The 16,244-nt window shown below is 43.1% G+C and overlaps 1 protein-coding gene across 6 annotated transcripts in view; it reads left to right on the top strand.

Annotated features, from left to right (window-relative positions):
- The window catches only part of MCCC1 (methylcrotonyl-CoA carboxylase subunit 1), an 87,165-nt gene that overhangs the window by 12,292 nt on the left and 58,629 nt on the right, over positions 1 to 16,244 (top strand). For all 6 annotated transcript variants that reach the window (XR_013621226.1, XM_068134468.2, XM_068134470.2 and 3 more), the window contains exons 7-11: positions 2,967 to 3,088; positions 3,325 to 3,436; positions 4,346 to 4,427; positions 5,088 to 5,215; positions 5,359 to 5,542. Coding sequence is in view for 5 of the 6 variants with exons in the window: in XM_068134468.2 (XP_067990569.2) it covers positions 2,967 to 3,088; positions 3,325 to 3,436; positions 4,346 to 4,427; positions 5,088 to 5,215; positions 5,359 to 5,542 (628 nt within the window). In the remaining variant the exon portion in view is untranslated. The remainder of the gene's footprint in view (positions 1 to 2,966; positions 3,089 to 3,324; positions 3,437 to 4,345; positions 4,428 to 5,087; positions 5,216 to 5,358; positions 5,543 to 16,244) is intronic.

The following is a 16,244-nucleotide window of genomic DNA, read 5'->3' on the forward strand; positions in this document are numbered from 1 at the left end:
TAATGGTGATGTCAACCGCAATTCCGCCCATCACGCCTAGGTCTTCTTTAATCGCCCCGCGCATGACAAGTTTAACGGGAAGGAGGTCGTGCTCTTTATAACCCATATTGTAGGCAGACTTTAAGGGTATTATAGAACTTTGGCACCCGGTGTCAGCAACCATTGACATGTTGATCGGTGTCAGGTGACTGATATCCTGTATGGGGTGTCCTAGTGATGAATGTTCCAGGGGGAGAGGGGTCATAGTAACCAACAGCATTGGGTGGGGTTTAGAGGGGCGGGCCACCCATTGTCCATCAAACATATGGTGAGCAAGGCCTGCGGCCTCCTGGTGCCCCGATGTGGTGCATAACTGGTCATAGATGTAAGTAGCAGAGTCATGTGGCGCATCTTTGCTCACCCCCGGTGGGGTGTGTTCCTTAGGCGTGTACCTGCGGGCTGCTCCTTGGTGGCAAAATCTGGATGACTTGTCGCGATGGCCCCAGGTGCCACAGGTGGTACATTTGTTGCATGATTTGGTATAGTGACCCTTAACTGCGCATTTGGCACATGTAAATGACCAGGCCTCACAGTATCTTGATCTGGTCCTTCGGTCATTCCTGGGCCCATGAGTGGGGTTGCCACATGCCCAGCATCTCGCCATACTATTATTACTAGGTCCTGGGGCTGTAGGTGGTCTGGGGTTGTTATACGTGGCACCTGCCGAATCTCCCACAGCTCCTCTAGTCACCTTGCCCTGCTCCTTCTGGGCAATGAAAGAGACTGTCTCCTCCAGGGTTCTGTCTGTTTTGGTGTCACCTAGCAAGTCGGACATAATCTCGGGGTCAGCAATGCCCCTCACCAAGTTATCTTTGATTATTTCCTCGCTGAAGTCAAATATGTGAGTGCAGTCTGGTACCTTACACTTGGCTGTGTACTGGCAGAGGGCAGCCTGGCCTCGGAGGCTGGCCAGAAATGTTCTGATGCCTGCTCCAGGTGATTGGGTCATCTTGCTCAGCTTAATGCGATGGACGAGGATGCTCTCGTCTTTGACAGCCAGTCTTTTGATGGCGGCCATTAGGTCCTTTTCCGCCATGTTGCCAACGTCACCCTGAAGATCACGCATGATGTCCGCCCTCAGGTCATGGTCGCAACAATAGAATAGGGCCGTGGGTACAATGTTGCCGGAGATCGCCATACCGGCCTTGTACATGTCCCACTGTCTAGTGAATGAGGACCAATGTTCAGGGTCACATCCGGCAGAGATGGTTGGGGGGTCTAACTTGAGCTTTGGCGGAGCTGGTGGGGGCCGCACAGAGTGTACGGTCCTGTCATGGATCTGCATTGCTGCGGTTAAGGCTGCCGCGAAGGCAGCGTCCATGTCCTGGGACCGCCAGTCGCATCCCTCCACGGGGCACTGTAGGCTCGGCATGTTGGAAGTCTGTCACGTGCAAGGGGGTTCGATCGTCTGCTCACTGCTGGCTGGAGGTACTCTTGTAGCCGTCATAAATGAGAATCAACATCTTCCTTCATCTTCTTTATTTCAAAGGATGACGGCTACCTGTAACACACGTAAGGATGATAGTTAGTTAGTTATAGATGCCTACGAGTCTGGGAAGGGATTTAAAAAGATCTCAAACAATTTGAAATCAATCATTCGACTGTCCGGAAGATCATCTACAAGTGGAGAAGATTCCAAACAACTGCCAACTTGTTCAGGCCAGGCCGCCCCAGCAAGTTCAGCCCGAGAGCAGACCGCAAGATGCTGAAAGAAGTCTCTAAGAACCCCAGAATGTCATCATGGGACCAACAGGTAGCACTTGCCACTGTTGATGTCAAAGTGCATGAGTCTACCATTAGAAAGAGGCTGCACAAATGTGATCTATATGGGAAGTGTGCCAGGAGGAAACCTTTGCTGTCCAGAAAGAACATCAGGGCAAGACTAAAGTTTGCCAATGAACACCTCGGCAAAGACCAGCACTTCTGGAACAATGTGCTCTGGACATATGAGTCAAAGGTAGAGCTATTTGGCTACAGTACTAGAAGACATGTTTGGCGAAAACCAAAGACTGCATTTGACCACAAGAACCTGATACCAACTGTAAAGCATGGTGGTGGAAATATTATGTTTTGGGGCAGCTTTGCTGCATCAGCGCCTGGGCAGCTCACCATCCTAGAAGCCACTATGAATTCTTCATTGTACCAGAGGGTGCTTGAGGATAATGTGAGGCCATCTGTCGGAAAATTGAAGCTCAACCGAAGGTGGACCTTGCAACATGACAATGACCTTAAACATACCAGTAAATCCACCAAGGAATGGCTGAAAAGAAAGAAATGGAGGGTTCTGGAATGGCCAAGTCAAAGCCCGGATCTAAATCCCATTGAGATGTTGTGGGGGGATTTGAAACGAGCTGTGCATGCAAGAAACCCCTCAAACATTGCACAGCTGAAAGAATTCTGCATGGAGGAGTGGGCAAAAATTTCTCCCAGTCGATGTCAGAGACTGGTAGAGAGTTACAAGAAACGCCTACTTGAGGTTGTTTCTGCCAAAGGGGGCAATACCACCTATTAGAGCTAAGGGTGTACTTACTTTTTCCACATGCGAAATTTGCATTTATGTTTATTTAAATTATACAATGGACTACAAAATGTAAATGTTTCATGATATTTGTTATATTGTATCACCTTTATCTATCAATATTGTTGAAATGAAGATCAAATAGCTGTATGTTGAAATATGTTGAAAAAGTCAAAACTTTACAAGGGGTGTACTTACTTTTTCACGTGACTGTAAATGCTTTTCGTGAAAGATGTAACTTCTCTCACTTTGTTTTCCCATTTGTACGTCCTTTATTTTTTGATTTTTAAAAATCCAACTATTAACCACAATGTTCCTACCACATTATTCTCTGATTATGGAGTTCTTCGTTGTTGTGCGGTTGAGGGTTCAGCTGCATGTAGGGTCATACGGGTACCGCCATGCACAGGGAATGCGGATTGCCGAGTCTGAGGAGACATTTGCAGAGCAGTTGGCATCGGCGAGACGGGAGGCGCAGAAATCCTTCAATGACGACATTGTTTTGCTGGAGAAGTTTGTCACGGATCCCAGGTGAGCTTCCAATTGGTGACCACACGTGATAGTAATCATAATATTTTGAAATTATCCTGTCTGTATTAATTGTCTAATTAATGTCCTTTGATGTGCTTGATATTTCTGCCATTTAGAAACGAAAATGTTTTGCGATGATCTGGAGCAATCGTTATTCTTTGTAACACCGCAAAACACCACAGTGGACATGTGTTGGTAAGCTTTTTGAACAATGTGAGCGTCTTGTTTATCGCCAGGCACGTCGAGGTGCAGGTCTTTGCTGATACGCATGGAAACACTGTCTACCTTTTTGAGCGGGACTGCAGCGTGCAGCGGCGCCACCAGAAGATCATTGAGGAAGCACCTGCAGTGAGCGATTAGCATTCTGACTCGACATTGCATCCAGGCAGAACCCGGCGGCGGGCGAGATCATTGTAGGCCTTCACTGGGTGCCTGCTGTTCGAGCATTACCCCAGGAAAAAATGGCTTCCTGCCGAGACTGTGCCTCCATCAGCTAGCTCTCTTTTCTTTCATCGGCTTCTACTCTTGCACGTTCTCTGTTTCTTCTTCATAAACTCCCAGTAAAACTTGTATTTGAGCTTGTGTGGCCATCGGTCCTCCATGTTGCCAAAAGGTTCAGGACCCTTGAGACTCCCCTCTGCACTGTGCCACATTTCTCACTGTAATGCTTTACGATATCGGATGCTGTCAATAACAACCTTTAGAGGCCATTTTTCCCCGCAAAGCGGGGGTTGGCCTTTTTCGGGGACCGTGGTTGTTGTTGTTTTTCCGTCCCCTTTTTGAAGCAATGTTTTACGGCCGGATGCCCTTCCTGCCGCCAACCCTTTTTGTCGCCTTTTACGACAAACGGGGAATTACCAGTGAACTGGTACTCAAATTAGCCGACCTCGGAAGGATGACAGGCTGAGTCAACCCCCCTGGCGTTAATTCAGCGATCGACCGGGATTCGAACCCAGGATCCTAGGATCCTAAGCCGGGACCCTAGCCGCTAGCCCAACACCAGGGTTACAGCTGTCAATACAGAATTGATTTTGCTTAAAAGCTCGCAACAAACCTTTTAATCGTTAATATTTTGGCTTTACCACGAGATTGATGGCAAGTGTTACCGTGCTTTCTCATCTAAAAATATTGCAAAAGATACACGTCTCTACAACAACCCAAAGTCTTTCAACTGGTCGAACGAGGCACCCCTTTCCCACCCGGTGGGGTACAAAAACCTTGTTTGTCCCTCTTTTTCTCCCTTCTTACCTTCTCCAGCCTGGCATCACACCCAATGTGCGCAGACGCTTGGGAGAGGCAGCGGTGAAGGCGGCCAAGGCTGTGGGCTACGTGGGTGCTGGTCAGTTTGGGTTTCAGCAAGATGGGGCTGGAGGTGTTTGTCTTAATTTCCCGAGAAAATGATATCGATGATTAGAAACATTTTTATGATTGTTCATTGTCCTCTTTGGGTTATTTTAAGTCTTTATCAGTTACACATGCAAGTTGCCTTTAATACTATCCAAATTGTTCATTTTTACCATCATTGTTATGGGCTGCTCGCCTTTGAGTTGTCTAGTCTCGATTCAATCCCGAGCGAAGTAAACTGCCGGATTGGTACTTGGCATCTGTCGGATGTGACGTTGATGTGAGTGTCCCATTTTCCTGCATAGATTGCATAGATCTTTTGACAGAGTCCAGTGACTCACATTTTGTGAATATAATGATGCAATTATTGAAGTTGGTGTTTTTATTGGAGTACAATTTTTAAAATCGATAACCATCTACATTTTCATGATTAATTGTTATATCAATACGATGGTTTACAGAATTTCATAAGCAGAAGATGATGAGTGGTACGATTCATGCAATCTCTGATTACGTAAGAACGATAACAGTGGTGATTATGATGATGTCTGTGTACATCCATCCAAAGCAGGAAATGACGTGTGCAGACAGTCGTTGTTTTTAATCCCATGATGACGACATTAATATTGGTGACGATATGATGTGCCGGTAAAAGGTACGGTGGAATTCATCATGGACTCAAAGCAGGACTTTTATTTCATGGAGATGAACACGCGGCTCCAGGTCGAGCATCCTGTCACTGAGATGATTACGGGTACAGATCTTGTGGAGTGGCAGCTGCGGGTGAGTGAGACATTTACTTCCTGAGACATTTACTCGCAGCACATTCGGCGGGTGTTTGTGGCTTTAGTTCTCTAATATCTACACAGCTATGAAATCGTTTTTCATTTCCACATTTCCGATTTGCCATGGGCCTGCATTATCAGGCTGCCGCTGGCGAGCCTCTGCCTATGACCCAGGAAGAGATTACTTTGAAAGGTCACGCCTTCGAAGCGAGGATATATGCAGAAGATCCGCAAAACGACTTCATGCCAGGTGCCGGTCCCTTGCTGCACCTGTCCACCCCGCCAGTCAATTCACACATCCGCATCGAAACTGGTGTCCGGCAAGGTATGTGCCTTGGCGACGTCCTCGTAATCACCGGACAGGATGTCGGAACTCGGTGACTTGCTTACACACCCATAGAGTGACTCTTAAAATAGCCTTCATTGTTCCCTACCAGCACCGCTATTATTAATGATTCAGGTATCGGCACACCACCGGACAATGGCACTCGTGGAATAAAAACAAGATTTTTGTTTGGTTCTAAAGCCAAGGCCATAGTTTTCATGGGGAATTGCATTTTTTTTAATGATGGGGAAAATATGTATTCAATCAACTATGGAATTGCAATCTTAAATTGATATTTTTGTTTTATTTTCGAGAACTAAAATCCTGCACTTTAAAACATAACTTCACGGTGTCTTATCAGACTTGAAAGGGGACATGTTTATTTTTGTAATTAATTTTGATATACAATACAAGCTTCTTTGTGGAAATGTACCTCTTTAACTTATAAGCTTGTGTAAATACACCTCGACGAGTAACCTTATGTAAATGCACCTCTTTAATGTGCACGTAAATGCACCTCTTTAATGTGTACGTAAATGCACCTCTTTAAAGTGCATGTAAATGCACCTCTTTTATGTGCATGTAAATGCACCTCTTTAATGTGTACGTAATTGCACCTTTTTAATGTGCATGTAAATGCACCTCTTTTATGTGCATGTAAATGCACCTCTTTAATGTGTACGTAATTGCACCTTTTTAATGTGCATGTAAATGCACCTCTTTTATGTGCATGTAAATGCACATCTTTAATGTGCACGTAAATGCGCCTTCAATGTGCATGTAAATGCACCTCTTTAATGTGCATGTAAATGCACCTCTTTAATGTGCATGTAAATGCACCTCTTTAATGTGTATGTAAATGCACTTCTTTATTACCTTCGCAAAAGCGGAAGGTTATGTTTTGATCGCTGTGTATTTATTTGTATGTCTGTGTGTGTGTGTGTGTGTATGTTATTCGCATAACTCAAAAAGTATTCAACCGAATTGCATGAAATTTGGTGGGATGATTGGTTATTATACGGGACACATTTGATTAGATTTTGGGAGCAATCGGGTCAAAGGTCAAGGTCAAGGTCACGAAAAGGTCAAAATCGTATTTTTACCATAGCGCGGGCAATTTTTATCCAATTGGCATGCAACTAATGCCAAAATGTTCAGAATTCAATGCCCGATCTTGTGATATACGACATGACCCAGTGAAGACATTACCCTTGTTAGCGGTTGGGGGTCAAAGGTCAGGGGGGTCACGACCTTGCAAAATGTGCGTTTTTTGTCATAACTCGGTCAATTCTTATCCGATTTGCATGAAATCAGCACCAAACTGTTCACTGTTCTGTTCCCTACACTCCCATGCCAAGTACAGAACAGTAGCTGCGGCGAAGGTATGCGCTCTACCGAGTGCCCGTTCTAGTTGTGCATGTAAATGCACCTCTTAATGTGTATGTAAATGCACCTCTTAATGTGTATGTAAATGCACTTCTTTATTGTGCATGTAAATGCACCTCTTAATGTGTATGTAAATGCACCTCTTTAATGTGTATGTAAATGCACATCTTTAATGTGTATGTAAATGCACCTCTTAATGTGTATGTAAATGCACTTCTTTATTGTGCATGTAAATGCACTTCTTAATGTGTATGTAAATGCACCTCTTTAATGTGTATGTAAATGCACTTCTTTATTGTGCATGTAAATGCAGCTCTTAATGTGTATGTAAATGCACCTCTTAATTTGTATGTAAATGCACCTCTTTAATGTGCACATAAATGCACCTCTTTAATGTGTATGTAAATGCACATCTTTAATGTGTATGTAAATGCACCTCTAAATGTGTATGTAAATGCACCTCTTAATGTGTATGTAAATGCACCTCTTTCTTGCCTTATAGCTCTTGCAATGAACCAATTTATTGTCTAGGATTGAATTGAGCCATCTTGGTTGTTTAAATTAAAATGCATAACTGTTTCACATCTGAATGTACATGGACCATCTGTTTGTTATGTTTTCCAATGAGGTGGAAATGTATCTCTCAACCGCCCTGCACAACCCCTTCCCACAATCGCATACCTTCCTTTCCTTCCCCTTGAAGGGACACAATCATGACATTTTTTGAAGAGATGTGTTTTGGAGGATGATATCCCTGACCCATTAGAACAAAAATACATTTTTTGGGGAGAATAATAAGCCGGATAATCGTGTTTTAAAGTCTGACTATTTTCACTTCTGTTGTGCAAACGAGCTACTTGAGGTACTTCCGCCGAATCGCGTGACTTCACGAGCACACAACTTATTGACAGACATGTCCGTCTGTGTTTCATCACAAGTTATTCTAGGGTTCAAGATGCCGATGTGCCAAGCTTTTAACTGTTGCAAGCAAGACACAGGCAAGAGTTGCTTTCCAGGTGAGCTAAAAATCAGGTGGGTAAACAAACATAAACTATACGACAGTCAGTTGAGGCCGTGAAACAGCCAAATTTGAAAGCTAAGCCGTAGTGGTGCGTTTGTGTGCTGCTCCTGCAGGATCTCTGTCGCCTGTCGCCGCCGTGTTGAGGGCCAGTTTGTGCAGAACAATAACATTGTGGTAGATTGCCAGGTGCAGGCTTCACGAAAGCAACAGCACATCTAAGATGTGAGGGATCTCTGGCTCGCTCATGGGAGATTGATTGGCTATCTTACGAGAATTCAAATTTCCCTCGGGGCATATGACAAACAAAGCCATAATGAGCCAAAGCCATATAGACCTGAGGGCACTTGTTTTCTTTCTTTTTTGGTATACAAGATCGAGGCTCGTGTAAGAGCTAGCCCATTGAACATGAAAACATGCACAGACGCATAAAACATGCAATTAAGGGAGCGGGAGACAAGATGGGGAGAGAGGGGGAAGCACACAAGTACAACATTTGAGAGCAGGGAAATCGGGAGATCTGTGTGAGGGAGAGGGCTTGGGGTGAGGGAAGGGGGTGGGAGAGTTAAAAAAAAAAAAAAACCATATGGACACTGCTATGACTTCCAGGAAAGAAGTCGGTATTTCAGAAAAGTAGATCTGAGGTGAATTAACGGGGGTAGAAAAGATCAAGGTTTTGGATGGGGGAAGATAAGAGATGGTGGTGAACAATAAATCAATGGTGTCCCTTTAATCCACCACAAATTCAATAAATGATGAAATATTCCCATATGCTGGCCAAGTTATAGTGATATATGGATTCATTATTGTTGGCATACGGATACGCAGTTAACCAATGTAGCAATTTTTGACAAACAAGAGGACTAATTGGTATGTCAGCGAAGCGACAGAAAGGCTCTGCTTGTATTTTAGTAATATAGATAACTACTTGAGGACTTGCTCTGAGCTTCGCTCATGTGGGCCTGGCTTCAAATCAACGCATAACTCTTGCCCATGTCTTGATTGGAACAGTTAAAAGTTTGGCACATCGGCATATTGAATGCGACAATAACTTGTGATGATTCTGATGAAACGCAGACGTACGCGTCTGTCAGTGAGTTGTATGCTCGTGACGTCACCGACGTAAGTAGTTAATTTGCATAATGGAAGTGAAAATAGTCCTATTTTAAAGTACGATTATCCGGCTTATTATTCTCCCCAAATAATTTATTTTGTGCTTATGGGTCAGGGATAGCCTCTCAAACATATCTCTTCAAAAAAAGTCACGATTGTGTCCCTTTAATCCAACCTTCCTCCCTATTTCTCTCTTCTACTCATCCTTCCTTCTCTTCCTTTTCTCAATTTTAATTCTCTCATTCAATATGTACACAATACATGAATGGTGCCAAAGTACAACATGTATTTATTGTGCGGTATTTTATCTCCGAGTCCTATATATATTTTCAGCATTGTGTAGGAATTTCCTAAATGTTCTCGCTTGCCCTTTTTCTGTTGTACACCGCTCCTTTCCTATTCCATGTCCAGGCACTGCATGACATCATTTCCGGGCACCGAAGAGGGCCCGGCAATGACGCGTGCTGAAAGGGAGTACTGAGTTTTCACTCCGGTTTCTTGATTGTTTGCTTTTTGTTCTTTTTCTTGTTTGTTTCTCTGGGCGATATCTCAGCCATCCTTTGAACTAGGAAGCTGAAATTTCGGCACAACAATGAGCAAGCGCTTTGGCAAAAACAGTGTTTTTTGTTTTTGGATTAATCAATTAATTGATTAATTACTTAATTATTATTGATTAATTAAGTACTTATTTATTTTCTTTCTAATCTGGGCAATATGTCGGGCACCTTTTGAGTTAGGAAGCTGATATTTGGACATGACAACGACCAAGTGATTTGGCTGTAAAGGGTATTTTTTATTTATTGATTAATCGATTAATGATTTCATTATTTGATTAATGACTTGTTTAATAAAAAAAATTTAAAGTTACAGATTCGAATGAAACGGTGGTGGTTTAGGTATTGTATTAGCCAGTTGATTCATAATTTAATAATTTTATGATTATTATTTATTTATTTTCGTTATTAATCACTTATTTATTTTCTTTCTCATCTGGGCAATATCCCAGGCACCTTTTTAGATAGGAAGCTCATAGTTGGACATCATAGTGACCAAGTGATGTGGCTATAAAGGATATCTTGGGTTTATTGATTAATCAATGAATCATTTTTTGAATAGTCAATTAATTGATTGATTATTTAATTCGTTTTCAAAAAGTCACAGATTCAGATGAAACACTGGTGGTTTCGGTATGCTATTAGCCAATTGATTCAGAAATTAATTCTTTTACGATTATTGTATATTTATTTTAATTTTACAATTAATCAATCAATGATTGTACACCTCTCCCTCCCAATACCATCTCTATGCGCTGCATTGCCACACCTGAGGATGTTATTTAGTTATTTGGCATAAGGGCGGTGTACTTTGAATGTATCTGTACTTGGTTTACTCTTATTTTCACAAAGACTTGAACAAGCACTGTCCAAAACTTGTGTAATTCATTCTCTTATTTATTCTGTATTTCAGTAGGGATTAACCACATCTGCTTGCTTAGTTGTGTATGTTTAGCCTGGTATAAAAATGTTTTCTTTTCCTATCATCCAAGGGTAGATATCCATGGGGTATGGTACAGGCCAAGGTCATGTTGCATCATGTCGAGATCTGTGGTCTATACCGAGGGGGATAAAACAAAATAATTTGTTTCATACACAACATTGTGCCAACATATCCTTGTTTTTGGGATTTATAACCCCAAGGTTAGCTTTACTAATGGATGTTTAAATCATTCACCAGGTCACTGCATATGCTTTGATTTTCCATTTGTGGTGTTCTTTAAACAAAATCGATCAGACAGCCTCCATTTTGAAAGAGAGATAAAACAAGATGAACAACCAAATGATGACGATAAGAAGATTGAGCAATACGTTGACCATAAGTTGGCATCCTTGGTGAGGAGGAAACTTCTTCTTTGTAAATGCTCTGCTGAGTGTTGTGAGAATAGCGGCACCATCGTTGTGGCACCCAGACTGCAACGGGGAGTGACGGCACTCCCCGGCCCCCTCTTCCTCCCCCCCCCCAGCTCAGTGGCTGTGCTCGTCTCATCTCATCTAACATTCTTGTGTTGTCATGTAATTGTCTGCATGTCCATGTGCATGTGTGGCAGTTCCACCACCTTAGATCCTGTAAAAAAAAAAATTGAAAGAAATCCCATAGTTGTGGAAGTAAATATCTACAAAACAATATCAACAACATTACAAACTAGCCGAAACCCGTGGAACATCCACGGAAGGGAGGATGTGGTGTATGGATAGAGTGTACCATTATGGATGGCATAGGGGAGCGCTCATGGGATCTTCTTCTTCCGTTAAGCTCCAATTTTTTCTCTTTAAGTTAAGTCCAATCAGTCCTCTCTGCTCGAAGTGCACAGGCCATGCCTTCCCGCTCTCATACCTTTATTGCCGTTCGGTGTAGAAAGGGATTGACATATCGTTCGTCTGTTTCAGCTCGTTATCTTTAAGCTTCCTTACGTCTCGCCACCTGCTACACCTCTCTGAGTTATGAGGAGTATCGCAACGTCACTCCATTTAACTTTATTAAAATGACGATAAAGACGTTTCCTTATATATCCTTATTTAAAATGTTCAAGGGAATAAAAAGACCATTTGGTTCACACCACCCATGTTCACACCACTCGACTGTCCAATCAGCGGATGGCTTGCTTCGCCTTCGCCCAGCAGACGCCAATACGATGGCGTCGTAAGATGGTGTCGTATCGGCCGTTAATCGGATGCTTTTGGGCCCCAACGTCGGCTAATTCAGATTTTTCGAGTATGCCTGTACGTGATAAACAAAGAGCGCGGTTCGTAGATCGTAAATCCATTAGTGCCGTGGGCATCGGGTCACTGGGTGCGGCGTAAAAGGGATAACAAAGTCGAGTCCTTACGCTATTATTATATAGACTAGCCGAAACCCGTGGAACATCCACGGAAGGGAGGATGTGGTGTATGGATAGAGTGTACCATTATGGATGGCATAGGGGATTTGCTTGTCCGAGTAAGAGTTAGGAAGAAAGATCAATTTTCACTTGTGCAAAAATGCTACTCACAATTACATCGCCTGTGCGTCGGCCTGTGATTGAGCCAGAGAGTTGGCCTGTGATTGAGCCAGAGAGTTGGCCTGTGAGTCAACTTCCTTTCCAATGTCTGCAAGAATTGAAATACTGATTGTGAATGTGTAAAATTATATGAAAGAGGAACATGCATATCAATAGACGATGCCATCGAAAAGGAGAGCAGCTGTCAATAGAAAAGGATGTCTGACTTATCAATTTGACATTATTGCACAGGAAATGACAAACAAAGAAACAGTTCATTTCCATCGGGTAATATTACGATGAGAGATCAGCCGATACCTTTATTATGTCCATCAGCATCCATGGCACTTAGAAAAAAAAAACGTGGCATCAGCCAGCCGCAGCCAACTATCATGTACCATCTCAAAGTCAATGCCATCCTTTTATCTCTTCGTATACAACTCACTGATTTCTACCTTATCGTGAACAGGGTAAAGCCTGTTCACAGACGGCTAATAAATGGTACTCAAGTGTTTGTGTGCTTTCCCTTCTCTTGTCTTCCGCTCCCTCTTTTTATATATTTTGTTTGTCTGGTTGATTTGTTTGTGAAGTAAATGTCAGCTCTTTCACGAGCCTCGATTCAGTATACAAAAAACAACAACAAACAAAAAAAAAAAAAGCATACTTTGATAATCATGAACGGTGGCAGATGCAGGAGTTGGTGAAACGAAAGGGGGGGGGGGGGGGCTGATCATGACCTACCCGATGCCACATGGCCTACGCCATTTGTTGAGATCATGGCCACAACGGAAACAAAACAACTGGATAGGTAGTGCCTAGGCCTATGCCTACTTTTCGCCACTCGGCGAAGTACACTTTGTTTTAAGCTTTCAGAAGCTGAAGCCTTGGTATTTATTCCTTCATATGATACTGATGGGCTGCTGATCGGTTTCAGCACGTTGTAATCACAGTATATGGAAGAAATGATGGTAAACCCACCTGATGAGGTCAGCGTACACCGCGATCGACACCGGCACAAATGCATGCTCTGGATTGTCCACTCAGTGGACGGCTTGCTGTCACCTTCGACTGTCCAATCAGCGGACGGCTTGCTGTCGCCTTCGACTGTCCAATCAGCGGATGGCTCGCTTCGCCTTCGCCCAGCAGACGCCAATACGATTGCGTCGTAAGATGGCGTCGTATCGGCCGTTAATCGGATGCTTTTGGGCCCCAAGGTCGGCTAATTCAGATTTTTCGAGTATGTCTATACGTGATAAACAAACAGCGCGGTTCGTAGATCGTAAATCCATTAGTGCCGTGGGCATCGGGTCACTGGGTGCGGCGTAAAAGGGATAACAAAGTCGAGTCCTTACGGTATTATTATATAGATTGATTAATGACAAAAATGTGGACAACTGAGTTAAATGAATTAAAATGTACTTGGGATCCTTTGGTTTTCTTCTTCCTCCTCCTCTTACTCCTCCTCTTCTTCCTCGTCCTCTTCCTTTTCGTCTTCCTCTTAATCCTCTTCTTTCGTCTGCAGCACAAGGCTGCGGGGCAGCATCATTTGTTGGGGGCCATGGCTGTGCTGCTGATTTAGTGCCCTCTGTAGGTTAAAGCAGGAATTTGTAAATTGTTCATTTGTCAGTGATATCTCGCCTACTCTTTGCGAAGAACACAAAGTCTTTAACAGCTTTAAAAACAAGGTCTTCAACATCTTTAAGAAGAAGATCTTTCACATCTACTAACTAATGCCAGCATACGGCATTACGGCATGCATGTTTAACATCCATCCGAGGGACGGCGTGCACACATTGGTGAATCACCTTTGCTTGGCTCATTCTTGAATAACAAAACATCCATTTCATAAATGCAGATTTATTACCTCCGCCACTGAAGGTTAATGGGGGTTATGTTTTCACCCCAATCTGTTTGTCTGTCTTTCTGTTTGTAAACAACATATCTCAAAAAGTTGTGGATGTATTCAGATGAAACTTGGTGGACAGGTTGGGTATGTGACGAGGAAGAATTGGTGATTTTCGTTTCTGGTGAATTGGTAATTTTAAAGTGATTCTTCACCATTGAGTGATAGGGCCAAAAACGATATGTAGCATGATATTTCAAAAAGTTGTGGATGGATTTTGATAAAACTTGGTGGATGAGTTGGGCAAGTGACAAGAACAAGCCGATTCGATTTTAGTTGAAGTCCGAATCCAGATCTGGCCTATCAGTGGGATACAAAACGTAAAAAATTGGTCAGTCAAAAACTGAATGAATTATTCATGAAATAACAGACATGAGCAATGGGAAATGAAAAGTCTAGATTTACTGATATATGTCACTTACATCTGTGGAGGAGATTACAGATGGAAGTGTCCGGGCCTCTGTTCAAATAATAGCTAATGTTGGAAGCATTTTATTTTATTCATACTAATGTTGGAAGCATTCATGCTCTTGATGGGAAGTCCTGTGGGTCAGCTGGCTTTTCAACCACATGGCTGGCTTTTTTTTTTTTTTTTTTTTTTTTTTTTTTTTTGTATACTGAATCGAGGCTCGTGAAAAAGCTAACATTTATTTCACAAACAAATCAACCAGACAAACAAAATATACAAAAAGAGGGAGCGGAAGATAAGATGGGGAGAGAAGGGGAAGCACACAACCACAACATTTGAGAGCAGGGAGAAGTGTGGGAGGGAGAGGGCTTGGGGGCAGGAGGCGTGGGAAGGGGAGGGGGGGGGGGGGGGGAGAGGTATAAAACACAGGGGACCAAAATTAGCGGGGGTAGAAAAGATCAAGGTTTTTTGGCAGTTATGGCACAACATAGATGGCACACAGGCCATTCGCCATGGCAGGTAAAGCAGGCAGGTGATGGTGGTAGAGGCAGACAATGCCGTCACTGGCCGGCAGGTAGTAAGTAGGTGATGCAGGACGGCAGGATGATGATGTGACCTGCAGACAGGGGCCAGCAAGCAAGCACGAAAGCTGGCTTCGCCCTAATCTGTCCTAACCTAATATATCTGTTCTCCCACCTACTTTGGGTCACTCAAAGCTTGATTAACCCCTGGTTCTTCTATTTTATGAATGCAGAAGTCTTATTGTTCATTTTCAAAAGTTATTTGTGGTCGGGGCGTGGGGAAAGGGGTTGGGGGATGAGGGGGAGGGGAGAAGAGGAGAGGCACAAAGCTGAAGGTTCGCTTCGGGGCTGTACCGCCTAATACTCATGCACAGACCATGGTACGTTAAACACAAGATAAAATCACGCGTGCAATGCGAATGTATTTACCTGTTTTTTTAAATACTGTTAGCATTATATAAATTGGCAGAGCACCCACCCTATGGGTGATCTTGTTCCAAGCATGCAACAAGTTTTTCTGACGCATCCCTTTATTTAGACGGTGTATAGGCAACAGCCTGCCGCCTTGATTACTCCCGATTTTTTTTTTTTAACCCCGGGTTACATACATGAAGCAAAAACATGCGTACTCCTTATGTGCATATATATTAAACATCATGCTCATATAGCTTGGACAATTATCCCCACACTTTTTGAAATTAAAACAGGGTAGGGAGTATTGTGTGAGGTACTTTAATCGGCTCCATATGTCATATGTCTTTAATCGTCTGTCACGCTATCTCATCCTAAACGGTTGTGTAGAAATTCACCAAAAGTTGGTAGTTGTTATCACCACAAGGCAAGAAGGTGCAACAGTAGTAGCATTTTGGCTCCACCTCTTGGGGCGGGGTCAAACGTTCAAATCGTACCAAAGTACACAAATTGGTGTCTGTCTGACAATTTTTGACCACGATACATTCGGTCGTTACTTAGCCAATCACAACCAAATTTCACAAGGAGACTAAAAGTCACACAGTGGAGGTTGTAGCGATTTAACTTTCCTCCCACCCCAAGGGGATTTTCCCCGCCAAGGGGGTCACGTGATTAAGATAGTATTATCATGGCATTTTTCCAAACCCGCTTCTAATCACAAAAGTAACTAGAATGGCACTCGGTAGAGCGCATACCTCCGCCAGGCTGAACAGTTTGTTTTGTATCCCACTGATGGGCTGCATCTGGATTCGGACCTGAACCAAAATCTAATCGGCTTGTTCTTGTCACCGAACCAACTTATCCACCAAGTTTAGTCATAACTCGTCCATAACCTTTTTTAAAATAT

The sequence above is a fragment of the Myxine glutinosa genome, chromosome 13 (genome assembly GCF_964187855.1).
Source record: "Myxine glutinosa chromosome 13, kmMyxGlut1.1, whole genome shotgun sequence".
Lineage (NCBI taxonomy): Eukaryota > Metazoa > Chordata > Myxini > Myxiniformes > Myxinidae > Myxine > Myxine glutinosa.